Source organism: Pelobates fuscus, chromosome 4, assembly GCF_036172605.1.
Source record: "Pelobates fuscus isolate aPelFus1 chromosome 4, aPelFus1.pri, whole genome shotgun sequence".
Taxonomy (NCBI): Eukaryota; Metazoa; Chordata; class Amphibia; order Anura; family Pelobatidae; genus Pelobates; species Pelobates fuscus.
The window spans coordinates 39,057,350-39,085,131 of NC_086320.1; the positions used below are offsets into that span (position 1 = coordinate 39,057,350).

At 41.6% G+C, this 27,782-nt stretch overlaps 1 protein-coding gene across 1 annotated transcript in view; it reads left to right on the plus strand.

The window, feature by feature from the left end:
* Window positions 1-1,400: 1,400 nt before the first annotated feature.
* The window catches only part of SNTB1 (syntrophin beta 1), a 201,110-nt gene continuing 174,728 nt past the window's right edge, over window positions 1,401-27,782 (plus strand). The window contains exon 1 of the mRNA XM_063451102.1: window positions 1,401-2,162. Within this exon, the coding sequence (XP_063307172.1) occupies window positions 1,637-2,162 (526 nt within the window). The 5' untranslated portion in view covers window positions 1,401-1,636. The remainder of the gene's footprint in view (window positions 2,163-27,782) is intronic.

A 27,782-nucleotide genomic window follows, 5' to 3' on the forward strand; every position in this document is an offset into this window, starting at 1 on the left:
GTAGGCAAGTACCAGGATCATAAATTAAGCCCTATATCTTTCGGGAAACCAGTGTAGGGACTGACAAAGGGGGGAGGCGTGGGAGGTGCAGGCAAATAGGAAGATGAGCCTTGCCGCCGCATTCATTATAGACTGTAGCAGGGCAAGTTAGGAACACGTAAGACCACTGAGAAGCGCATTACAGTAGTCAAGGTGAGCGAGGACAGCGGCATGAACAAGCACATTAGCCGTATCAGGCATTAAATATGGGCAGATGTTTTTCAGATGGAAGCAGAAGGGTTTTGCGATTGATTGGACATGAAGGGTGAAGGAGAGATCAGAGTCAAAGAGAACACCTAGGCAGAAAGCCATAGAGGTAGAGCTGATGGTAGCACCATTGAACCAAAAATAATACACGTTGGTCTTTACCACCATGAATGGAATCTTGAAACTAAATATTTTTACTCAAACAGGGTTATTTACTAAAAAGTGAACTGTCATAAAATTCAATTTGAATCTCACATATTAGGCTGCTCTCGGAATCTGAATAATTCTGCAAATCAGCTATATTTTCACATCAACTATTTAGGACTGAATCTGAATTCACTCTCTGTGGGTCTTATTTACTAAAGCAGGAATTGCAAAGAATCGACAAGGAATTGTAAATCAAAGAAAAAAAGGTAACTTGCACACTATTCAAAATCCCTATGGATATTTAAATAAATGGAGGTTTTTAGTTCCACTCCAAATGGCCATTAGATGGAAGCCCACCTGCCACGTCAAGGCAAACCTTTTAGGTGGGTCCTACACTAACAATTCATTGTGAGTTTGGTGGCAGGGGGGCAGATAGATGAGATTTACTTACCTGAATCTGTCGGCTGCGGGTGCCGCCATCTTCCTCTTCAGCTCCTGGTGCTTCATTGTGCAAGAGTACAGCATTGAGGTCTATGGAGGATCCCGCAAGAGAGCAGGATCGCCCATAGAGCTAATTACCTGCAGCCGTCACTGAAGGCTGTCGGGATTGACTCTGTAGCTCCGCCCTGAGTCTAAGAAAGTCAGGTGGAGGAAAAATACAGAGACAAAGTATATTTGTCTCAACTTTGTCTCAGTATATCTCTTGACTGGGTTGCAATTTCAGTGAGGGGGGGGGAGGACAGTGCCGCTTTAACGCTAGTTTTACGTGAACTGTGCTGTATTTTGTAAACTATGTTTATAAGTCAGAGTAGCACCTTATAAAGTATCCATGCTTAGGTGACTAAAGTCTTAACATTATTAATTATTATTATTATTATTATGTAATGTCGAGATTTTCCAGCAGGTGGCGCTGTCCGCTCATCATCTGTCTGCTATTAGTTTCTGTTCTATTAGAACCCTGAGAAAATGTTGCAAGTCTCAGAACGAGTTGAATGTTAACCCTTGATGAACCCGGATCTGCCCAACTCCTGGGCACACGTTGGCTGCCCTCCACCCTGTGCCCTTCCAGCTGCACGGCTATGTTCGGCATTATTTGTTCTGCTTTGTTTGCTCAGCTCTTCTCGGGTTTCCCAGCTTTTTTTTTTTTTTTTGCTCCACCCCATGGGGATCAGGAGACACTCCAACTATTTGACTGTGTAAAGTCCTGTCCTCACTCACATGCTCACCGAAGAATGCTCCCAGCATGGCCGTAGCGGCGGCAACAGCAGCCCCGGGCAGCCGGTGGCACAGAAGTGGCTTGTTGGAAGTTCTGGTGAAGGAGCACTGGCACAGAGTGGTGGCCAACTTGGGAGATACCTCACTGGTCCTGAGCTCCGAGGACAGGGCTGGAGGGGACATCAGCTCCAATGGGATGACCAATGGCTCCTACAGGAACCCACAAAACTCTGACTCTGGTAGCCCCAAGGGGGTGAGGACTGCCTTTACCGACCTGCCTGAGCAAGTGCCAGAAGCCATTGCCAACAAGAAGAGGGAGGTCAAGGTGGTGAAGCAGGAGTTGGGGGGGCTGGGCATTAGCATCAAAGGGGGCAAGGAGAACAAGATGCCTATTCTCATCAGTAAGATCTTCAAGGGGCTTGCTGCTGACCAGACCCACTCCCTGTATGTGGGGGATGCCATCCTGGCTGTCAATGGAGTGGACCTCAGGGATGCCACCCATGATGAGGCTGTGCAGGCGCTCAAGAAGGCTGGCCGGGAGGTGATGCTGGAAGGTGAGTGAGTGAGTGAGTGAGGCAGACACCTACCTGCAGGGGGTGGACACTCATTCAGAGGGGCTGCTTGAAATCCATTGGAACTTTTCATGTTCATTCTGAATATTTTTCTTTCTGCATGTCTGATAATGACCTGGTCAATACATTACTTATTTGTATATAGAATATAATAAATTATATATGTGTATTTATTTATTTTTTACTAATGTGTGACTGTCTTTTTAAGAAGTCAGGCAGTAGAAGTACCCCCACCTAGCAGCAATCTGACCTCTTCCTCATACGTCAGTTTCAACAGTAAAAGTGAGGGGGGCTCAGCTGCTGCAGAACCTCTTCTCACAGGTTTGCTTCTTGAAGTAATGTATAATAAAAGTGATTGCACAAAACTTTATTTTATTTAGAACCTGTAGTGAGTGACTAGATCTATCCCTTGGGTTATAGTATGTTTGTATTACATTGGGGGACTTTGTGGAGTAGATTTTAAAGCCCCTCTAAACGCCAGATTGAGGAACAGCATTGCCCTTACACCCAGGAGGCACTGCATTAATTAAGTCAGAACTTTAATTTAGTTTGTGACATTCAGTAAACGGATCTCTAAATTGTGTTCTTGGATTAAAGTCTGCCTTGTAGCTTAGAGTAATAGTTCTTATCTCCCCAACACTCCCAAATCTCTATTTACTATCACTTTATTGTGCAGTGAAAAAACATGAGAACCAATTAGCTACATTTACCTTAAACAACAACAACAAAAATAATCTGTTTAAGAATTCAGATGGCATCTAATTAAAGGGAGGCTGAAATATCTGTTTTGATACAGACACGTGGGGTTTGTTCACTAAACGCAGAGTTGTAGTGAAACACATCTATGCCAAAATAGATGCTTTTAAAATACTCTCTAACTGGCTACAGACTCCGTTTGGGGATTTTAGCCTGAATCATGAAGTTTGCTTTTCAGTTTTATACAATCCGTGTTTTAATAAATAAACCCGACACGTTTATTCATTAAACTATTGCTTGACAGTATGTGTGTGTATATATATATATATATATATATATATATATATATGACAGAATATACTAGATAATGTCAGCGTTTAGGCCAGTATAGCAAATATGGAACCAGAGCAGAATTGAAGAATTCTTTTTTTCAGTTTAATTATTTTGACAAAAAATGTCCAATCCCCTTGTCCGTTTTCCCCATGTCCCAGTTTCATGAATACGCCTCTTACAGGGTTATTCACTGAAGTGAGAATTCAAATTTAAGGTCAAATTAGCCAAACAGGAAACATTTCTCCAAGTCTCTTATGTCTGCACTTTGGCTACTTTTTGGGCCTTAACCCCTTGAGGACACATGACATGTGTGACACGTCATGATCCCCTTTTATTCCAGAAGTTTGGTCCTTAAGGGGTTAAACTTCAAATTCACTTTGAATTCTTACTTTGGTGAGTAACCCTACTAGGGTTATCTGATGAAACGAAATCTCACGCCCGCTTCACAGTTTAAGGAAATCTGTTATTTATTTATTTTTAAACTTTTTTTTTTTCTTTTTATAGTTTCTCAGTATCCCCGATCATCATGTTTTGGCCTACTAAGCATTCCTTCAGTTACATATTGACCATTAATGTCCGTAATCGCTGAACTCGGGAGGCATCATTCTGGTATCTCAGCTGGTGGTATAAACACTGCCAGCCATTGGAATAACACATTTTGCTCAGAATAATGAATCAGTTATAATAGTTAATCATTTCCAGTAATGAAAACGTATCTAGTTAATTATTGTGGTAAGGATGTTTTTTTTTTTTGGTTTGTTTTTTAAATCATACCTGCCATTACCCAACCTGTTATGCATGAGATGCACAGAGTTAGCTCATTATGCAGTGTATCAATCCACTATGCCTAAACTACCGTACTTGATCTAGGCAGCTAAAGTTAATAACAACTCGCATTCCTTTGGATTGTTGGATAGTTGACTCACTTAACACCCGGTCCGGTTCCTCGTGCGGCAGCTCAGACAGGAATTCTGGGCACCTGTCGTTAACCATGGGCAACCAATGTCGGCTAAATCCCACTGTGCCAGGTTAACTCTTCCATGTGCTGAGATGCACCATCAGTGTCAGTTGGACGAAGGTGCTGAGATGGTCTTATGTCTTATTGCGCTAAATAGAAACGTTGAGAGCTGTGAATGTGGTGTTTACTCCTTTCCTGTCTATACAATTATCATTAATTGATATAGCCCCAACATAAGCTGCAGCACTGTATAGACGTCTAATGTCACCAGCCATATTTTATTTCCTTCTTTGATAATCTGTCAATGCTGTTCTAGAATTTATCAAATTTTTTTGCTGACTTCTGTTTGTTGCAAATAAAAAACCAACGATAAGCTGCCATAAAAACAGTGAATTTGTCATTTGTGCCATTCCTAAATCTTCCATGTGTGACAGATCATTGGCGCGTCACTTGAAAACAGCAAAATGGCAATGTAAATTTGACTACAGGAAGTAGAAAGGAGCAAAACTCTCATAGTAGACTTTTGTTAATAGCTGAATATTTGATATGAAACCAGCTAATTGAGCATTTCACAGTCAGACGGCAAATTCAGTAAAACTATCTATCATTGGATTTGCATCTTCTGTCACTGGGATAGACAAATGTTAATCCAAGTGAAGAAGGGGAGGACTCACCGCACGGCGGCAAAGTCTAAATTAGATCTAAATTAAAGGGAGGCTCTGCGCACGAAAACCACTACATCTTGAAGTAGAGTTTTTTTGTTGCACAGATGCCCCTTTTCTTGAAGCATTGCTGTAGTTTTGCAATTGCACTGCTAATGTATGAGAAGGATCTGATATGACCAGCGTGTACCTTTTCCAATAGACTGGAGTACAATATGATTAATATATGATAGAGTACAATACAAGGTAACAGATATATTGATTAAAACAAAACTGTAAAAAAAAAAAATGATGGATACACTGTTGCCCCTCTTGCCGCTTTGTGCTTTTTTTAATACACTGTTGCCTCATTAACTGTTTCTAAGGACATATTGGACAATATTGTGTTCTTAATACCAGAATGTGTCTTTTTAAATACCAATATTACTGTCATAAATACAACAATCCCACCTGTTACACCAGTGAATTGTGTAAAATGAATACTAATAAAAAAAAAAACCCTACTTATTGGTACACAGCCTCCCAGATTATAACCAGCCAAAAACAGATCTATGAAACTTTAGGGATCCTGATGGTGTACCTAAAAACAAGGATATGACATATATGTGCAATATACTTGTTATATCCATGTCATCCTTGTTTTTAGGTACACCAGCAGGCATCCCTAAAAAAAAGTCTGTGTTGTATTACTGTCATAAAACAAGAATACATTTGATAACTCTTTAAGGAAAAAAAGTTAGATATTGTTCATTTCTTTTATGGATAGGGTACATTGATGTGTTATGCCTAATATTTATTCCAAGTATGAAAGCCTGTTTTGACCGTTTCAACCTGTGACCTTGAGATGTGGATATATAGACCTCGATTTAATAACCTTTCCAAATAATTCAATACAGATTTTCCAACTGATTTATCTACAGACACTCCATTAAAGGACCACTATAGTGCCAGGAAAACATACTCGTTTTCCTGGCACTATAGTGCCCTGAGGGTGCCCCCACCCTCAGGGACCCCCTCCCGCCGGGCTGAATGGAGAGGAAGGGGTTAAACTTACCTCTTTCTCCAGCGCCGGGCAGGTAGCTCTCCTCCTCCTCTCCACCTCCTCTCCTCCTCTTCGGCTGAATGCGCATGCGCGGCAAAAGCCGCGCGCGCATTCAGCCAGTCTCATAGCAAAGCATTATCAATGCTTTCCTATGGACGCTGGCGTCTTCTCACTGTGATTTTCACAGTGAGAAGCGCGGAAGCCCTCTAGCGGCTGTCAATGAGACAGCCACTAGAGGCTGGATTAAAGGAACACTAAATTACTTTAGCTAAATAAAGCAGTTTTGGTGTATATATCACTCCCCTGCAATTTCACTGCTCAATTCACTGTCATTTAGGAGTTAAATCACTTTGTTTTTGTTTATGCAGCCCTAGCCACACCTTCCCTGGCTATGATTGACAGAGCCTGCATGGAAAAAAAAACTGGTTTCACTTTCAAACAGATTTACCTTAAATAATTGTATCTCAATCTTTAAATTGAACTTTAATCACATACAGGAGGCTCTTGCAGGGTCTAGCAAGCTATTAACATAGCAGGGGATAAGAAAATCTTAATTAAACAGAACTTGCAATAAAGAAAGCCTAAATAGTGCTCTCTTTACAGGAAGTGTTTATGGAAGGCTGTGCAAGTCACATGCAGGGAGGTGTGACTAGGGTTCATAAACAAAGGGATTTAACTCCTAAATGGCAGAGGATTGAGCAGTGAGGCTGCAGGGGCATGTTCTATACACCAAAACTGCTTAATTACGCTAAAGTTGTTCAGGTGACTATAGTGTCCCTTTAGCCCATTTATAAACATAGCAGTTTCTCTGAAACTGCTATTTTTATTAAAAAAAAGGGTTAATCCTAGCTGGACCTGGCACCCAGACCACTTCATTAAGCTGAAGTGGTCTGGGTGCCTATAGTGGTCCTTTAAAGTCTATAGGATTTTAGGTGCAAAATAGAAGAGATGGTGAGAGCACTTAATGAATATAAATAGAAATGTTACCAGTACTGTCATGGACATATACCTAAAATTTAACCCCTTAAGGACCAAACTTCTGGAATAAAAGGGAATCATGACATGTCATACATGTCATGTGTCCTTAAGGGGTTAAACATAAGAGAGATCATAGGGTAATATAGTTGGTACATATATTAAAAACCACAAGTTAACTGGTCAGACCCACATGGTTCTGAGTAAGTTGAAAAGCTGACTCAGACTATAGGCTTGAAGCAGAGATAAATCTCAGTAAAACTGGACTTCAGCAATGGCCAGGATACGTCCTGTTCGTCTTAAATACCGTTTATTCCAATAACCCAGGATGCAGGATCAAGGTAAAGACTTATTTATTAATTAAAACCAAAATAATAAATTGATAACAAATTGTAACAGTCCAAACAGCTGTGCCACTTGTGGTTTTTAATATAGGTACCAACTATATTACCCTATGGTTTCTCTTATGTTTTAATTTTAGGTATATGTCCATGACAGTACTGGTAACATTTCTATTTATATTCTTTGAGTGCTCTCACCATCTCTTCTATTTTGCACCTAGTTATACTGTTTTTTTGTGGTAGAGTAATTCACACAAGGTGATAGTAGCACCAACTTTTCACTCGTTCCAACAAATTATATATTTCACAGTTCTATAGGATTTTGTAAAGTTTTTCCAACAGTATTGAATCATTTTGATAGCTTGTTAAACTAAAGCCAAAGACGGCACAGTTGGTGCGTTAACCAAATGACATATCTTCCCGGTTATGGGCATTGTTGATTATGCCAATTGTAATCCATTGACATGTTTCATAGCTTGTCACCGTGAACATATTACAAGCAATATAAAGCACCTGTTTGGAGGAGGTAACAATGTACGCCACTTTTTCTTATCTGGGGTTATATCGATGCCGTATGCCAGTATCCGGTCTCACTGACTGCATTTAAAACCAGTGGCAGCCGCAGAGGGAGAGAGCTTTGTATCATTGAAACCTGACAGTCATGTTTAAAAATGGAAAAAAAATAGAGCATTTATTCTCTAAACGGTGTGTTAGAGTGAATGTTAAGCTACGTAGAGGGACAATTAGGGTTGAAACTTGTTGCATCAGAAACAGTTGTTAAATAAGCAGTTTTTCATTTTGTGGATTTTGGCCATTTGGTAGTTTTGCATTTCTAGTTTTAATAAACCACAATTCATTATTTAGCGTATTTAACTCTTGAAATAAAAAAAAAAAAGTAACGTAAGTTTACCCTAGGTTAACCTTCGAATACTTAAAGGAACATTATAGTGTTAGGAATACAAACATGTATTCCTGACACTATAGGTCTTAATGGCAGTTTAGGTGACCAGCCCACACTTCTAGCCATGATAAAAAAGGTGATTCTACTCATCTTTTTCCAGTGCCGCAAGGGTCTCTTTGGGGCTGGCTCCCCCTATTGGCTGAGATGATCAAACTTGATGATCTCAACCAATCCAATGTTTTCCCATAGGAAAAACGCCATTCTGTGCCCATCAGCATCTCCTCATAGAGATGCATTAAATCATTGCATCACTATGTGGAACATTCATTGTCTCCATATAGGGCATGGAGACGCTAAACGTTAGTGCTGTACATTGTGCAGCACTGACCCAGGAAGCACCTCTAGTGGCCGTCTGAGTGAATGCCTCTACAGGTGTCCCTAGGCAGTAATGTCAACACTGCCTTGTATCTGAAAAGGCAGTATTTACATCAACAAGCCTGCAGGAACAGGCAGTAGACACCAGAACAACTACATTAAGCAGTAGTTGTTCTGGTGACTATAGCGTCCCTTTAACCTACGAATCCTTAATCCTAACTAAAGTTTAAATGCAAAGTGTATTTCACATTTGAATGTCAAAATAGCCAAACTTGGCAAATTCTGTAAGTTGTCAATACTTTCAATTTGACTACTCAGGCCTTACATTTGAATTGTCAATTTAGTAAATATTCCCTGATAGTAATTGGAAACAAAAAAACTTCATTCACTGCATACATATTATTAAAATATATAACGTTGGGTTTTAAGAGTTACTTGATGCACTGTACATATAAAGACCCAAAATATACAGAATTTTAGTGTAGGAAGCAGCATTTAAAAAGTTCCAATGTTGGGGAATCTTAAAGTTCTGAGAATATTTTCGACATTGAGCATGTTTCAAGCTAAGGATAAACGAAATCGGTTTCTGACAGTGGCACTTGAATATTAATCGCGCATTTGATAAAAATATCCCACATGTTTTTTGTAAATAATTTCAAAGATTAGTTTATCGATATACTTTTTCTCTCAAAGAAAGCTGCACTCCGATTTAGTAGGGGGTGTAATTTGCGTTACTGCTGATGAAATGAGTTGCACTTTGAACTGCGTTTAAACATCTGTGAAACTTACTGTCATGCCCATCAGGCTGGCTTCCAATCGTAACTAAGCTCAGCCAGTGAAAATACAGTATTTTCTTAGCTTGAGCATGACTCGATCGAAATAGCAGGTGTAGTCCAGTGAATTATAGTTCCAAGTAGAGTGTTACTGTATGTAGCTTTATATAGGAACAAAAAATGCTATATAATAAATAGCGTAGAGTCCCATTCGAACACAAAAACAAAATGGCTGGGAAGTGGCCCCTCCTGTTTCTCCAGCCCAATGTGTAATAGAGAGTTTTTTATGTAATAAAGGACCCAGGAGATAGCTAGTATCATCAGCCTTTTTTAAAATAATAGGTAGCCCAATAAGAGGCAGGAAATACAAAGGTTCCTGCTCTTTATGGGATGGCTCACTTTTGGGTCTTAAAGGAACAATTTTAAATTTCCTCAACTGTTTGCCATAAAAATATTGGTTGCACTAGTAAACATGGAATAAGTATTACATTGAAATGAAAACTTAAGGACACTGTAGTTTACTGCCCTTCCCGCTTTTTAAAGAAATTGCATTAAAAATTAATACTTTTTTTTTAAATTCAAGGTATAGCAACAGGATTATAAACACGCTTGTGTGAGTTATCTAGAGTTTGATTACAGCATCAGCATTCCTAGTAGGTGAGGTTATCTAGATACTTGGTGAAATGTATTAATACAAGAGGTTGATTTCAGACTATTTTTGCTTTGTTTTGGAGCTGCTAGGTGAGATATTTCCGGTATGGCTGCCTTGTCTGTGTGTGTGGGATGTGCTTTCAGCCCCAGAGAGGTGAGAGCGGTCTGGGTACAGTGAGTTGACTAACTGGCAGTAAAACTAGATAGAGGTGTGTTTTAACGTAAGGTAGGGTAAAGTGGGCACTGCTAATGTTGTGTTATGTTTTGTCAGGTTAAAACAAAATTGTGAAACACCGTGCTTCTAAGGCATGAAATCATAATTCATAGTGTCTTACAATTGGGTATGGTCGGGCTTCGGGTAGTCTGTACCCTGACTTATCCCCATCTCAGTTCTCTGCCCTTCAACCGATGCCGTCCGTGGTGGCTTGGTAGCTGCTTCCCTCTGCTGGGCAGACCCACAGTGGCTCGTGCTCGTTGGGCTGTCAGTATGTCTTCCACCCCAGTCTCGGTGTGTGATTAGACTGTGGTCTCGGGTCCAATCTCTCCGCTGTTTGGCTGTGTTCTCGGTTAGCCCCTGGGACCTGCTGGTTTCTGCTCCCCCTTGGCTTGCTCCGGTGTATATAGCGGCGCCGGCGTCTCTTGTAGCTTGTGTGAGTTAGCGGTCTGGGCATGGGTCGGGACTTAGTGGCTTTAGGCTTGCCTGATGGCTCCCTTGCTACTGGATGCGCCCGCGAGTTTCTGCTTGGTGGCGGGAGGAGGCGTTTCTGGCAGCGCCATTTCTGTGCTTGTTTCTCCTCGTGGTGTGAGCCTTGATTTCGTGAGCGTGTAGGCAGCCATGGTGGTGAGTGTACCTCCAGGCCTGGGGTCAATGCTTGTCGGTCCTCTATTCTTCGCCAGAATGCCTCGAATATGGTGTTCAGCCTTGCCAGAATGTCTGGACTTTCTTTTGTGCCAGGCGGCCTAGTTGCTATCGGCACCAGTCTGCGGTAGATGGGCCCTGTCTGGATGTGCTGCTCCGTTGCTTGGGTGAGCTCTCTTGGGACCGGGATGACCCCCGCCAGTCCATAGGAGGGGAAGTGGGCTTTTTGTCTTGCTTACCGCCGTGACTGACTGCGGGGAAGCGGCCGCCTCCCCCGCGCCCGCCATGCTTGTAGGCCGCAGGTAACTTTCCGCCGTGTCGTGCCCAAAGTGCTGATTGTTTTGTGTCTGCATGCATCCCACAGTGGCACCTCACTATTGGTGGCACTTTTGTGTCGATTTGATGCCCTACAGGGCTGGTTTTGGCTTAATTTTCGCCTGCAGTTAGAGGAGCTATACAGTTTCGTGTCTGCTCGGCTCAGCGGTCAGGCCCCGCCCCCAATAATAAAAAATGTTAAAGTGATACATGCAACTTTACTTTTCTAAAAATGCCTTGCAGGGCAGGATGGGGGGCTGTCTTACACCCGTAGCACTGTTTACTAAGCGTTGGGGCCCTTTAAGCAATACTCTATATTTTGTGTCTTTATGATAAATAACTAGCAAATGCAAGCCACAATATTTACCCACAGGCTTAGAACATTCTTCCAGATTTTTGCAATGTGCACTCTCAGAGGTATAGTCACTAAATTCAAAATGTAAATGTATTGGTATCAGCATCGCAAAGCAAAAACTTAAAAGGCTAAGCTGTAACTTGTTTTTAAATGGTTTACCGATACCTACAAATATGGCAACTAGATATTTATGCCAACTGTACCTGCTGCTACCTTCTCCAACATCTCACTTATCATCCATTTGGGGGATGCCGCGCTCATTATTTGGGGATGGAGCAGGTGTACACCAAGCCACTAACATCCATTTCTTTGGCAGCCTTGTGACTGGCATAACATTATGGGGGTTGCATATCTCTAACTGCTGTTTATCTACATTTTGACCTCTCCGGTCTCAAACTAAAAAAGTGCCGCTGATTTTATAGCCTATGCACTAATAGCAGTAATTTTGTAAATTTTTTTGTCAGTTTTAGTTATTTACTTATAATATGAATTGTCATTATAAACAGGTCTTGGTGGATATGTGACATTTTTAGATCTGTAAATGTAATATAGATTATAATAAGAGACGGGTATTTGTGAATGTATGACGTTTAGGTCTGTAGATGAAACATAGCTTTTGTTCTTTATATAAACACAGCTAGTTACCACCGAGTCCCTCCTAACACCTTAATTACCTCCCAGGTGTAACACTGACTCAGGTGACAGATAAAAGCTCCAAACATATTTTTACAGCCCACACTGAAATAGCCGGCTGTACTATATACCAGTGTGTGTATCTATATATTTACAGACAAAGTGACATCAAGGGAAAGTCAAAAAAAGAAAGATGTGTTTCAAGCTAAAAAGTGAAGGTAATTAAATACTGTAGAGCTTTGACATCAGATTACTTGAAGTTTATTATAGCCCAGATTTTACAAAAGTGTGTGTGTATTTTTTTTTATTTTTATTTTTTTGCAAGGAAACCATGACTTCCAGAAGGGCTACTAGCCAGTACAGGAACATTCACTAGCCATATGTATTCATTTTCCTGTAAAGAAGGGTTATCATCAAGAATATGAGAAGTGAGAGCCAATAATGTGACCACAGAGGTCATCTTATCACTTTTGGGTGCTACCGGAGTGACTGGATGTCTCAGGTGGCCCCAGTAAGGTTATTCTTGGCCAGCCTTGCTTGTGAGGACTAGTAGCCATTTCTTCCTGCTTTCAGCGACACAGGCTATTTAAAGGCACTATAGACCAACAACATACAGTGCACATCTTTTGGTCACTAAATACATAACGGGTTAAGGCTACCATGAAAACCAATCTGGTAATACATAGCATGAATAAATATATTGAGTAGTAATGCAGAGTAAATTATATGGTGACTGATTGCTGTCTCTCAGAATATATAAAGTTGTATTATTACGATCAGCGACAAGGATATGTTTGCTTTTGGTATTAGCTGCATGTCTACTCTTGCTCGACGTGGTTAATACATTGAAAAGAATGGCACCTAAAGTTTTGGGTTTCTCCCACATGGGAAAATTTGGATTTCTGTCGGATCCCATCTAAACACAGTGCATTTTTATATTGTGTAATCGCTGCTACATCCTTAGCACTCTGGGAAATGTGTTAACCTTGCAATGAGCTGAACATATTAACACGTGGTGGGATGCTGTACTTATGGCAAAGACACGAGGCCTTGTGTGACAAAACCATTAAAAAATACAGTTCATATACCTGTAACTAACCTGCCCATTTTGCTCATTCGGCCATTTTGCTGTGCATTACGTGAGATAGTTTCGTAGTGATTATTGGGTGGATTTGGACATTGTACAAAGCCGTGGGTTAAAACAATTATTCTCTCGAAAGTGAAGGCTTTCTTTTTTCTAGGTTCCATGAGAGCAACCCTGGGTGTTATCCTGTAGAGGGGTGTGACACTTATCAGTTCATTGCACCTTCCTTCTCTCATGCTGAATTATTTAAATTGAGATATATTGATTAGATAAGAGAGATAGTCAGAACATAGTGTCAATAACAGTAAATTATACGATGAATACATATATAGATATTGCAATGTATTTAGAATGACACACGTCAAAATACTGGTCGCTCTACTGGTCTTGAACCTCTTATAATTTTTTAGGAATAAAAAAATTTAAAAAAACAATCAAACACTTAGTAGATAATACCGACTCAAAAAAATCATGCATTTAACCCCTTAAGGACCAAACTTCTGGAATAAAAGTAAATCATGATGAACATGTATTCCTGAAACTAAAGTCCTGAAGTGGCTGTTTAGGATATCAGCCCCGCTCTGATTGTGCTTTAAAAGGTGATTTTTACTCACCTTTTCTTCCAGCTTGCGCTGATCTTGCCGCGGATGGTCCCAACTGGCTCCTCCTTTATGGCTGAGATCATCCGGTAATCCAAGGCTTTCCCACTGGCGCACTGCGAAAATCAGCATCTCCTCATAGAGATGCATTTATTCAACACTGTGCAGCACTGGACCAAGAAGCACCTCTAGTGGCCGTCTGAGTGACTACCACTAAAGGTGTTGCTAGGCATTAATGTAAACACTGTCTTTTCTCTGAAGGGCGATAGCCGTAGTGGTTCTGGTGACTATAGTGTCCCTTTAATATTTCTTGCATATTTTGGAGGGTATGAAAGAGCTAGCTTACATTAGCTGCAGAACTAATTTCTGCAGTTACTGTTTTTTGCCCGACTATCCCATCTGTGCTGAACATTGTCCAGTCAGACACTTCTCATTGAGGAGCCCGGCAGACATATTGCGCATGTGCCCAACTTGGCAATTATAGACTTCTCAGTGAGCAGTCTGGTAAGCACCGAGATCGCCACATCCCCTCGCTTTCGCTTTGAACAATAGTTCAAACTTACCAAGCCAGGAAACCCTCCTGGCTGTATGGTTAATAGCTGGGAAGGTGTTTTAGAAAACTGCTAATTTCTCACGAAAATGACAATTTTATAAAATATGCTGCATGAGAGACAGTTAAACCTTAAAGCACTTCACGTATAGGAATATTAAAGTTTACCTTTAATAATGCACAAATCATGTAATAACATGTAATTCAAATGTTTCCGACTGTAAATTTGTTAAGGACCAAACTTCTGGAATAAAAGGGAATCATGACATGTCACACATGTCATGTGTCCTTAAGGGGTTAATACAAATTCTTTTATGTAAACTAGTTTCAGAGAAGCCAAATTTATCTTATTTTCATTCGCGTTCTCATTAATGATAATTCATACGCTGCTACATTCACTCGCACATGACAACGATGACCGTGTCCACATACATGAAGCAATATTGCAAGGGCAGGTGAACTTTGGCACTCCAGACACGTTGATGTCGACAGCATCTCCCATAATGCTCTTACAGCTGTAATGCTGGGAAAGCATGATGGGAGATGTAGTCGCAGGTTGTCTAACCATGACATATAGTATCACCTTAAACTGTCTGAAAATGATCTTTGTCTTGACAATTAAACTGTTTTCTGCATGACAGAGAAAATGTTTTTCTTTCACGAATGCTAAGGACATGGTGACCTACGTAATTAATTTTCATATTTGGTAAACTTTTAGCAGATCTTCAACATTTTATTTTACATAATAAACGTATTTATTTGATTTCATCTGATACAATAAGCGATTCCATTCTCCCAGACTTGGCAAATGATCTCGACCAAATGCTTTTAAGAGAAGATAATTGCTTGTCCACCTTGTCTTCCGACACACATCACTTAATGCTGATGGGAAGCACATGAAAAGTGCTACCCCAGCAAGTTGTACAATTCAAATGCCGAAAGAGGGGGAAGTCGGTTAATTAACCATGGTAGTTTCATTGGGATGATGAAGTGGTCTTGGTGGAGTGGTTTAGTAGACAGTACAATATTTACATTGCTTGGTTCAATACACCTCTAGTGGCTGTCATACGCTTTGTCCTCTTGATACAAGTAATACTCGCTCCTTGAATCAAATGATGCTGAGAACGGTATTAGATTGGAGGAGCCCAGACTTTGACCGTCTATGAGAAGCAATTGATTGGAGGAGATTGAGGGTGATGCTTGGATGCTGAAATCACTAAAAGAGGAGCCACAGGCCACAGTGGAGGAGTCCCAGTGCTGGAGCCGAGGTTAGTAAGTATAACGCAAATTGCACTGAGAAAAGTGGGATGGACAGTGCTGACAAAGATGTCACGAAACCTATATTCCCAAAATAACAATTGTTATTTTTAGGACTGTTGGTTCCCTTTAAATCATTGATATCAATCCATAAACTGTATTCAATTAATTAATGGGAGTAGATATCATGTGCTGGCCATCTGCATAAATCTGGTTTTTTTTTTGGTTTTTTTTAAATTCTTTATTTTTGTTTGTGCAAGATTTGAACAATTTGGCTTGCTACGCCACAACGGCTGTAGGGAGCCTTTCAATAGCAAAACATTACATGGCATGAGAATAAACTGTGCACATTTTTAAAGGTTAAAGGTAAAGAGATTTTCTTAGATCACACGTTAAACAGATTAACATTTCCATATGAATAAACTTATTCGTGTGTTGATGCTAGCAGGATCATTTCTCCAAAATATGAATGCCTAATTTTTTAGTTTTACAAGTCGTTTAACAAAAACATATTTTAAACAGGATATGTTATTAGGCTAAGCCTACTGAACACATTGAAAGCTTCACATTGTTATATTGATTATACACGTTGGAACGCCTCAGTGCTAGTATTAAGTCGCCAGACTAATGTTTGAGGCGCAGGCACTGGTTACAGATACCAGATTAGTGTAAGGGCGTTATGCCCCTGAGTTGTAACTTGATTCTAGACTTGTAAGTTGCAGGTATGTGTAATCGTGAATGTGTGTCAGATCGTGGGCTTGTATTAATGCCTATTCAAGTGAGGAGACACCTATTGACAGGTGCTCAATGAGTGGTGCAAGATTAGTAAAGAACCCCAACAGATAAATTATAACAAATTACACAGGCTTATTAGAGTAGAGTAAATGGCATCTTGTGGGCGCTGGAGTGTGTCAAAGCTTAATGTGTACCATGGGTTGGGTTGTTGCCGGGGATGGTGCATCACGTCAGTCCCGGGAAATAGCTCGAGTGAGCCTAAGATCAGAGTGTCCGCCTGGGGGTGCTTAGCCGACGCCTGTCAATGGCAGGTCGGTATCTCTGAGAGGCCTGGATCCATGCTGGTGTGTGAGCCTGTTTGATGGGTCGGCCCCTGCTGCTCTTGGTGTCATGATGGTGCTGGAGCTGCCACTAGGAGGTATCTCTGGTCTACGGGCGTGGAACCTGCCTTTTTCCGTCGCTGGTTCTCCTGATGCAGTTAGGCGGTGAGTATTGGGGATTCCCGTGTGATCCCGAGTGTCTGTAAGGGAGCTGTTGCGACTGGGCCCTCCGGCGTGGTATCTCACAGATGGAGCTGTGTGCATGGGGGAGGAGTGGTGCGGGGGTAGCCCCTGGATGAGTCCCTGTTGAGGGTTTAGGCGACTCACCCGTGGTCGGGTATAGGATTGCTGTAGCTTGTGTCGGGCTTCCCGCCTCCTTCTCCCTGCTGCCCAGGTCCCTCTCCGGGTCCATATCTGTGCTGCGGGTTTCTGTGTGGAGTCCCTTGGGGCTGATGCTGATGAGGCTTCTCCCGGGGTGCCCCCACGGTTAGTTATCTTGGCCCAGAAGTCAGCAAATAGCCGATCTAACCTGTCTGACAATGGGAGCAGGCAGGGCTCGGGTGCTTGGGCCCACGTGGCTTCCGCCATGTTGGGTGTCGATGGTCCTGCGGTGTTAAGAAATCTCAGTTGGTATCTCCGTCTTGGGTTGCATGCTTCGGTTGCCGGGATAACCCCCACCGGCAGGGGGGGGGGAGGTGGTGTTCCGGGGAGACCTCCAGCAAAGTGGGCTGCAGTCGGCTGGGGGATCGGCCGTCTCCCCCATGCCTCTTGAGTAGGCCGCGAGTAGGCCTCAGGTCTATCCCCTGGTTGCGGTCGCCAGGTTTGTTCAGAGTCGCGATTTGGCTTCTTCTCCATGATGTACCCCTTCTGCTGGGACAGGAGAGCTGGCACTGTGCAGGTAATTTCAGTTTTTGAATTGATTTGGGGCTGTTTGGCCCGGAGCTAGTCTGAAGTGCGACCGCTCTGTTCAGCTGTCAGGCTCCGCCCCCCTTGTTTTTGTTTTTTGTATCCATGCTGGAAATGTTATGTGACAAATATATATGAGAAATGATTCTAAATAATGCACATTTAGATGATAACCACTGATGTCCGGTTGCAAATGCGCCCAAACGTACATCTTTAGCGGAATGTTGTGACAAAATGTAACATTATAAGCATGCCAGAACGGCAACATGCAACACTAGTATGAGAGCACATTGTGGCTCCATCCTTTTCCTGCCTGTACCCGAATCTAAATCAAAAATATTCTGACACCTCCCCTTCTGCCTCCTTTAATAAGAGAATAACCGTGATCAGAGTCACTGAACTGTTTCTAGATAGGTGTGTAATGGCAGGGAGTGCCAGGACCTGGAGAGGACAATAACCTGTCAGTCATTCACCAGGAACCACGATCACTGTTATACAAGCCATAAAGATAAATATCACTGTATCGCATTATTGTGTTTCAAATTAGTCATCTGTTCTGTTAACATGATCCTTGGTTCGCTCTGTGTTTATTGGTTCCTCTATTCTTCATTCTTTACTATACCAGCTAGATTGAACCATCTGCAGGGTTTATTATTTAGTTAAGCCGTTGACCTGAGAGAGTGCCATTAGTGCTGCTAATGGGCACAGACATAAGTTTGACATCACTGCTAGTGATAGACAGTGAGCTGAGACTATGACATCACTGCTAGTGATAGGCAGTGAGCTGAGACCATGACATCACTGCTAGTGATAGGCAGTGAGCTGAGACTATGACATCACAGGTAGTGATGGTCAGTGAGCTGAGACTATGACATCACTGCTAGTGATAGGTTGTGAGCTGAGACTATGACATCACTGCTAGTAATAGGCAGTGAGCTGAGACTATGACATCACTGCTAGTGATAGGCAGTCAGCTGAGACTATGACATCACTGCTAGTGATAGGCAGTGAGCTGAGACTATGACATCACTGCTAGTGATAGGCAGTGAGCTGAGACTATGACATCACTGCTAGTGATAGGCAGTGAGCTGAGACTATGACATCACTGCTAGTGATAGGCAGTGAGCTGAGACTATGACATCACTGCTAGTGATAGGCAGTGAGCTGAGACTATGACATCACTGGTAGTGATGGTCAGTGAGCTGAGACTATGACATCATTGGTAGTGATGGTCAGTGAGCTGAGACTATGACATCACTGCTAGTGATAGGCAGTGAGCTGAGACTATGACATCACTGCTAGTGATGGTCAGTGAGCTGAGACTATGACATCACTGGTACAAAAAGCTGATTTATTTATAATTTTTGCAGAGTCCCTTTATTGTGTATTTATCTTACTCAGATAAAAATGTCTATAAAGGTTAGGGTACGAGTGTTTTGGAAGGGGGTTTAGTATTTTTTACTGGATCAAATGACTCCAATGGTACGTGAAGTAAAAGTAAAAATCTACTAAATTCTACAAAGTATCCCTCCATACAGCAAGGCATTCCCTTTCCGGTTTATTCAATTCACCAGAACATCTGGTAAAAGGGAATTTTCTGATTTTAGGCGAATATAGCAGAAATTTGGCTGTTTTTCCACTCCGGCTACTTTTGACCTACAATTTGCAGAAATCTGTCATTTCTGACTTAGTGATTAAATTCCACATTTCTTACCGCAGACAGCTGTAAGGTCTTGTCACAAACGAAGCAAGTGAGGTTTCAGACTTGCTTGAACACGAAAAGTTTTAACCAATGCTATCTTCCCAGACGAATGACTCCCGAACTACTGAATCGTTTTAGCTTACCGGCAAAAAAACAGCTGCCAACAAAGCAATCACAATTCTGGTTGTGAATTAACAACCATTAATAGTTTGGCGATTAAAAGGATATTCTAGTTCAGGGATAGGCAACCTTCGGCACTCCAGATGTTGTGGACTACATCCCCCATAGTGCTCTTATACCCATAATGCTGGCAAAGCATCATGGGAGGTGTAGTCCAAAACATCTGCAGTGCCAAAGGTTGCCTATGCCTGTTCTAGTTCCATACCCACTACAGAATCCCCATGGTTTGAAACAGAATGTAGGGACACCACCAGCAGCACAGTGCAGAATGCGCACTGTATCACTCACCTGTATCATTTTAATTCATTTATTTTAAGTAACGTTTAGACAGTGACATTTTGCCTGAATTTGCTTGCGGTTTTCATTCTCCCTCTGGTAAATACGTGACAACGTGGTAACAAAGCTTGCTTCTTGAAAAGGGCGAAATCCTACGTGTTAATTGGTTTTACAGAAAAAGAAAGTTCCTTAAAGCGTTATTGTCTTATTTAAAACCAGAATATGATCTTGCATATTTTTGTAGTTTTAAAAAAAACATTAAAGGTGTTATGAACTATATAACGGACCGTTCCTTGACAGCCTGACTAATGATGTAAATTGAAAAAGAAAATGTTTGTTTTAATAAAAATAATTGCATAACCCATATTAAACTTTTACATGTTGACTCTTAAAACTGTGGATTGTCAGAAAACCAAAATTAATTTAAAGGATTTTCAAATTTTTAGCCACAATAAAAATAATTATTCTACCCAGCTGCATTTTCGGTTTTGCTATTTTAGGGGGATGGGGGAGAGGGGAATGGAAATGTCACTTTTGTCCTCATCACTAATCCTGCAAGTTAGATATTGTGTTGTGCAAAAACCAATAGGGATCACTCAAATTTAAATATAAAATCAGTCCTAAAAAGGACAGTGACAGTCAGTGGTAGCTGGTGACGTTTCACTCCTTCACTATCAAGTACTTTTTGTTTGATAAATAGTAACATAAGTTATCTAAAATGAGTTTCCTAACTGGCACATAATCATATAATAAAATGACAATTCTGTGTACGTGTTGTTTTTTCAGATAAACTTATAAATTAAAATGATCTAGATCAGGCTTAAATCTTTAATTTATTTATTCTTTATGGATTTTTTTGGTGGGGATTAGAAGCTTATTACTAAACAAGCTCTGCTTATGACGACAGTGGCCTGTGTCATTTTTTGGTGCCAGCTCCCATGGCGACATTGAACACACACATTTTAGTTGGACAAAAGTTATGCTAAACTGTTCCATGTCTGGTGCCGATACAAGCGTCAAAATCATTTTTGACCCCCTGTTGGGATCCTGCGCCATGTATCGTATTCGTATTAGTTTTGTTTACTTTTGGTTTTGACTTTGGCTTTCCCTGACTATTCTGTCTGTATTTATGACCTTGGCTCTGTCTCTTATAAAATTGGCTTTCAGGCATCCTGACAATGGATAGGCTAGACTCGTCTTTTTCTGTTTTACAGGCATTCCCGTCATGATTATACCACCATAACATGGAAAATCATGGCATTGGTGTTCCCTGATGGCAGTGGTCTCTTTAAGCAGGATAATGCACCCTGCCACACCGGAAACATTTTCAGGAATGTGTTGAGGAGCATGACAAATAATTCAAGGTGCTGCCTTGGCCTCCAAAGTCCCCAGATCTCAATTCCATTGAGCAGCCATGGGATGTGCTGGGGCAACACATCTGGTCCTTGAAGGCCCCAACTCTTAAATTGCAAGACTTAAAGAATCTGCTACTAATGTCTTTGTGTCAGATAGCACAGGACACATTCAGAGATCTTGTGGAGTCCCTGCCTTGATGCATCAGAGCTGTTTTGGCAGCACAAGGGAAACCTACATGGTATTAGGCAGGTGGTTTTAATGTTGTTGTTGATTAGTGTACTATTTATATGATTTGACTCTCACTGATTGGACCACATAATCCCTGTGACCCCAAAGGGGTCTCCACCATTTTTGGGAAGGAAACTTCAAAACTCATCATGAGAGACGTACCATGTTTATATATATATTAACATACACTTATCATTAGTCCTTACCACATTACAAGAATTAATTTTAATTATTTATTGCAACAGTTGGGCACTGCCCCCACCTTAACGCTGTAGACCAGTCTGCACTTGTAAGCAAACATCCTGTATTTGTACAATAGGAAATAAAGGCTGTTTTAACTGCCTGTAATGTCATTTACGTGACACAGTGACCTGTAGTTCACTTTTAGTCTTATTATAGTTTAGATGTGATTTGTAGCAAATGATTTACAGATCTTTTCAGACTATCGGAATACCATGTAACCTTTCATCACATAACAATGATTGTAATGTCTTTAAAAAACTTTCACTGGTAGATAGCAGGGACTGGCAAGACATATGGGAGGCAGCGATCCAAATCCTCAATATGTGTCATTCACCAAGAACAATGTTACAAAACAATTATGAGGTGGTACACCACTCCCGTCAAGCTCCACCGCATGGGTAAAACTCCATCAGACGTTTGCTAGAGAGGTTGTGGGGAAAAGGGCACCTATTTGCACAAGGGGTGGACATGCCCAAAGGTCGCCCGATACTGGAGCGACAGCTCACCTCCTGACTGATGTACTGAAAAAAACTATATAAATAATAATAATTACAAAAATTAAAAAAAAAACACAAACCCTGATCATCATAGCTCGAATATATGTGGGTTCATCCCCTACCATCCATCGTTGTGGATATCTTAGTGGAAGCAGCCACTGGATTCAGGATGGCAGCCTGTTTGTGTCCTAGATACATAATTTTCAATTTAAACCATTAGGTCTCGTATAAATTTCCATTGATCTAATTTTCTACATCCAGTTCTCATGTGATTTAAAGGAACACTATGCATGGAGACGCTGAACGTCACTGTGCAGCACTGCCCCAGAAAGCACCTACAGTGGCCAACTGAGGAGATCTGTCTATCTTTTACTGACAAGCCTAACACAATTTTCTGTGTCCTTCAGCAGTGCAACTTTAAAATAATCCCATTTCTCTTGGACTTTATTTAAACTACTCCAGTCTGATAATGACTCCTTTACACATATTCTAATTTTAGAAAAGTTGGTTTTTATAAAGTCTAAAACTTTAGTTTTTGTGTTGTGTGACTCAGTCACTGTTATTATATCAAACCACAATGACTGATGATCACTGGATCCTCCCAGTAGGGCGTTTAGAATATGTGTGCTCCTGGCACAAGCAGCTATTTTGGTTTTCCAATTCACATCAGGAAGATTAAAGTCAACCATGATGATAACTTCCCCCTTCATTGTCATTTTAGCCGATTCGTCAACTAGTAGATTATCTAACACTTCTGTTTGTCCTGGGGGCCTATAAAATCACACCTACACGAGTTACTGTGTAATTACCAAGTTCTAACGTAACCCAAACAGACTCTATGTTCGCCTCACTAACTTTTATTAGGCTAGATTTTATGCTATCCTGCACATACAGGGCCACCAATCCCCCTTTCTTACCTTCCCTGTCTTTTCTATATAAAGAGTACCCTGGTATTGCTATGTCCCAGTAATTGTTCTCATTATACCATGTCTTAGTAACAGCGACTGAATCTACATTATCAGTTGCCATTATTGCCACAAGTTCATGGATCTTATTCCCTAAACTGCGAGCATTTGTAAACATGACTCTAAGCTTTTCATTTTTTTATCACACTTGCTACAGGCACCTTCTGTCCTTGTTTTGGGGGGCAATTGGATTGATGTTTTATCACCCTTTTGCACCCCCCTTCTAGTTTAAATACATCCTAGCAAATCCTCTTTATGTTCAGTGTTTCCATGCTGAGTGTGGAGGTACTGAATATTAGTGCTGCACAGTGTCCAGAACTGCCCCAGAAGCAGCTCCAGCAGCCATCTGAGGAGTGGCCATTGGTGGTACCCCTAGGCTGTAATGTAAACACTGCATTTTCTCTGAAAATACAGTGTCTACTGCAAAAAGCCTGAAGGTAATGATTATACTCAACAGAACAAATGCAATAAGCTGTAGTTGTTCTGGTGACTATAGTGTCCCTTTAAGTTTCCTGGAGTGCCAATGCGGGTATCCGTTTTGTTTGGCCTGTAGAATAGCCTTATTTTAACCGAAATAAGACTATAAATATCATTGGTGAGGATATTAATTAGAACCGGCACTCAACAGGTAATAATGTATTGCCAACTGTTTATTTTTCAAATCACTATTAACCTTCTCATGTCTCATCTCCAGTAGTGAAGAGTTTAACATGTTTTCTATTAATCATTTTAGATTTTGTTTCTTAGTATCTTTTATATTATATTATGTTATACCTTATTTATAGCAACAACAAAAAAAATGTTGCTACTCAATCATGTTGCAATTAGATGTCAATAGCATATCCTGAATAATGAATGTATAAAAAACCCATAGCTCTTGGAGTGCTGTAGCAAGTGACTAAAAGTTATATATTTGTACATGTTGTTCTGCCATCATGCCAAGTGGACCTGCAAGTGCTCATGGTGTTAAATTTCCATGTATACATATTTGGAAAAAGTATTTTTAACATGTATGTGCCAATTCAGAAAGCAATCTTTTTTTATGTGCTTTATGTCTTTACAGAGGCGGATTAAGAGCCTCATGGGTTTGTTCTGACAATTATAACGAGTCTACTTTTAGAGTATTCTAAATAAAAACAACAAAAAAAAAACACACCTTCCAAGTGTCCTGGGTCCCGTGGGAAAGTCACAATTCGGGACCAATGTATATCTGTATGGGTTTACCTCTCACAGTCAAATAATCATAATCCCGTACGTCCCAACTTTCATCCCCTTGAAATCAAAATGGGAAGGAGTCTGTTCCTATGCTCTCCTCACATCACAAGAGTGTCATAGGTTAATGATGGGGAAAGGGCCTGGAGTTCCTGCTTTACTAGCCTGAATATTAATCTGCCTATGTGTCTGTAAATTAACTTTTTTTAACTTCATTGTAAACATTCCTAAAAAAAACAAAAAAAAACATTCCTAAAAAAGAATTCAAAAACTGTCGGGCCTATTCAATAAATGTCGATTTGCGTTTGCAATTGGCTAAAATCTGTAGCATTTTGTTTTTAGTAATGACTGAAAGGTAACTGAATTAAATGGAATGGATCCTTGCTATTTTCCAATTTATCTCATTGCCGCATTTTGATTCCTTTGAAACTAGTTCAACTGAATTCCGACATGATTGCAGCCAAATCCGAACTGATTTTTTTTCTCCAACAATAAAGAAATATGCCACTAATGTAACAGTCCAGTTATGGGGTATTTGGTTTGGGGTATCCTTAGAGTTTTACGGGTGGATTGAGGTAGTAATGGTGTGAGTCAGGGTACCTAGAGGTTTATGTTTGTTTCCCCTTGTCTATATCTGAGAAATTGAACTGAATGAAACCATTTCAGTTGCAGTTTGTCTGTTTAAAGGACCACTCTAGGCACCCAGACCACTTCAGCTTAATGAAGTGGTCTGGGTGCCAGGTCCTTCTAGGGTTAACCCATTTTTTCATAAACATAGCAGTTTCAGAGAAACTGCTATGTTCATAGGCGTGCGCAGCCTATTGCATTAGGGTGTGCACCCTAAAGCACAAACACACGGCGCATGTGTATATATGTAATATATATTTATATATATATATATATTTATATATATATATATATATATATATACATACACTGCTGTGTATGTGTGTGCTGCTCGTGTGCTGTGTGAGGGTGGTTTGAGGGTGCTGGTAGTGTGCTATGTGGGTGAGGGTGTTTGTTTGTGTGTTTGTTAGGGTCCTGTTACTGTGCTGTGTGAGGGTGCTGTGTGTGTGAGGGTGCTGTTTGTGTGATGTGTGCGTGTGATGGTGCCGTTTGTGTGATGTGTGTGGGTGTCGTGTATTTGTGAGGGTGCTGTTTGTGTGTGTTTGTGAGGGTGCTGTGTGTGAGGGTGTTGTGTGTTTGTGAGGGTGCGGTTAGTGTACTGTGTGTGTTAGCGTACAGGCTGTATGTTTGGAGGGATTGTGGAGGTGGGGGCAGATTAGTAAATATCCCCCCTCCCTACCTTATATAGGGAGGGGGGATCCTTGCTGCCATGTGCCATCCCTGGTGGTCCAGTGGAGAGTGAACTCTAGCCTGCGGGGCTAGAGTTAACTCTCACGAGATCTGAGTGTTGCCGTGGCAATGCTCAGATCTCGTGAGAGGAACCTGGCGGAGCTGCTGTCTAGAGCTCCCCGGGTCCTCTACTGCCTCCCTCCATGTTGCTGTGGGCTGGTGAGGTAGATCTTTGATCTCCCCGCCAGCCCATGGAGGCTTAGAGCAGAGCCGGCACTCAGATAGCGCCGACTCTGCGTGAGCCGACAGGGGAGATCCGGAGATCTCCGGTGAAGTCCTGGGGAATAAAGTGTGGGAACTCTTTTCCCACCTCCCCCAAAAAATAATATACACGTGTGTGTGTATATGTGTATATGTATGTGTATATATATATATATGTATATATATATATATATATGTGTGTGTGTGTATATATATATATATATATATATGCGTGCACACACAGACTGACACATACACAGACACACATATATACGCGTGCACACACACACATTCACAGACACCCACACACCCATACACACACACATTCAGACACACACACTCTCAGACACACACTTACAGACACACATACATACATTCACAGACACACAGACACATACACACATTCACTCACAGACACAGACACACATTCACAGACATATACACACAGACACACACACACACACATACATTCACAGACACAATCACTCACACACATACACACAGACACACACACACAGACACAGACACACATATACATTCACAGACACACTCACTCACAGACACATACACACAGACACACACACACATACATACATTCACAGACACAATCACTCACAGACACATACATACAAATTATTATGTTTTAATTAAAAAAGTCCACCCAGCCTCCCTACCTGGAGTGCTGGCGTGGACTTGTCCCTGGGGTCCAGTGGGTCGGTCAAGCGCCGGTCTCCACTCAGCCGCGGTGAGAGAGCTGTGTGCTCTCTGCTCCCTCTCGCCGCGCGGGCTGTCTGTTGTAGCTGGGAGACGGAATATGACGTCATATTCCGGCTCCCAGCATCAGCAAACAGCGCGCGGCGAGAGGAAGCAAAGAGCACACAGCTCCCTCGCCGCGGCTGAGTGGAGACCGGTGTTCTATCAAAAAACCCTACACCGGCGCTTAACCGACCCCAATGACAGGGGGAACATAGGGTGAGGAAGGGGGAGCTGAGTGCCTGCAGGAACAGCGTTCCTGCTCAAATAAAAGTGCAGGAACGCTGTTCCTGCAGGACTCAATACATAGGCGTGCCACGGGGATTAGGGTGTGCCCAGGCACACCCGGCACACCCCGTGCGCACGCCTATGGCTATGTTTATGAATGGGTTAAGCCTTCCCCCTATGTCCTCTAGTGGCTGTCTCACTGACAGCCGCTAGAGGCGCTTGCGTGCTTCTCACTGTGATTTTCACAGTGAGAGCACGCAAGCGTCCATAGGAAAGCATTATGAATGCTTTCCTATGTGACCGGCTGAATGCGCGCGCAGCTCTTGCCGCGCGTGCGCATTCAGCCGACGGGGAGGAGAAGAGGAGGATCGGAGGAGGAGAGCAGGAGGAGATCTCTCCGCCCAGCGCTGGAAAAAGGTAAGATTTAACCCCTTTCCCCTTTCCAGAGCCGGGCGGGAGGGGGTCCCTGAGGGTGGGGGCACCCTCAGGGCACTCTAGTGCCAGGAAAACGGGTATGCTTTCCTGGCACTAGAGTGGTCCTTTAAGCATAGGTAATTGATCCATATTATATGGAGATTTGGCTGAATTCTACAGACAATATGACTGTAGATGAATACAAGTGCAAATTCATGTAAAATAACCGAATGAATTGTGAATATCCAAATGAGTTAAAAGTCGAATTGTGACAACCAAAATCCATTCGGCTGCGGTCTCGTTGCCATTTGGAGTTTAGTGAATAGACCTCTTGATGACCTCTTGACCTCATAATGGTTTGATGTTTATCCAGAAAGTCTTTTCTTTTTTTTTAGAACAGTTCACCTCCTACTCTTTCTTTATCACTCACACATTACTTTTCTCTAAAAATAAAAATAAATGTTCAGTTTGTCACACACCAGTTGCTACTTCAAGGACCTCCATGAAGGTTCTGTTGGACCACAGGCCACAATTTTAGAAACATTCCCTTAAATCCAAGCTTGGAAAACCACAGGCATGTTGGATCCATGTCTCTACTAGTTTACATACACGTTTATGATGTATTCTTCTCTGGTTCCTGAAACATTTTTGTACCCAGGTTCTGTATCCAG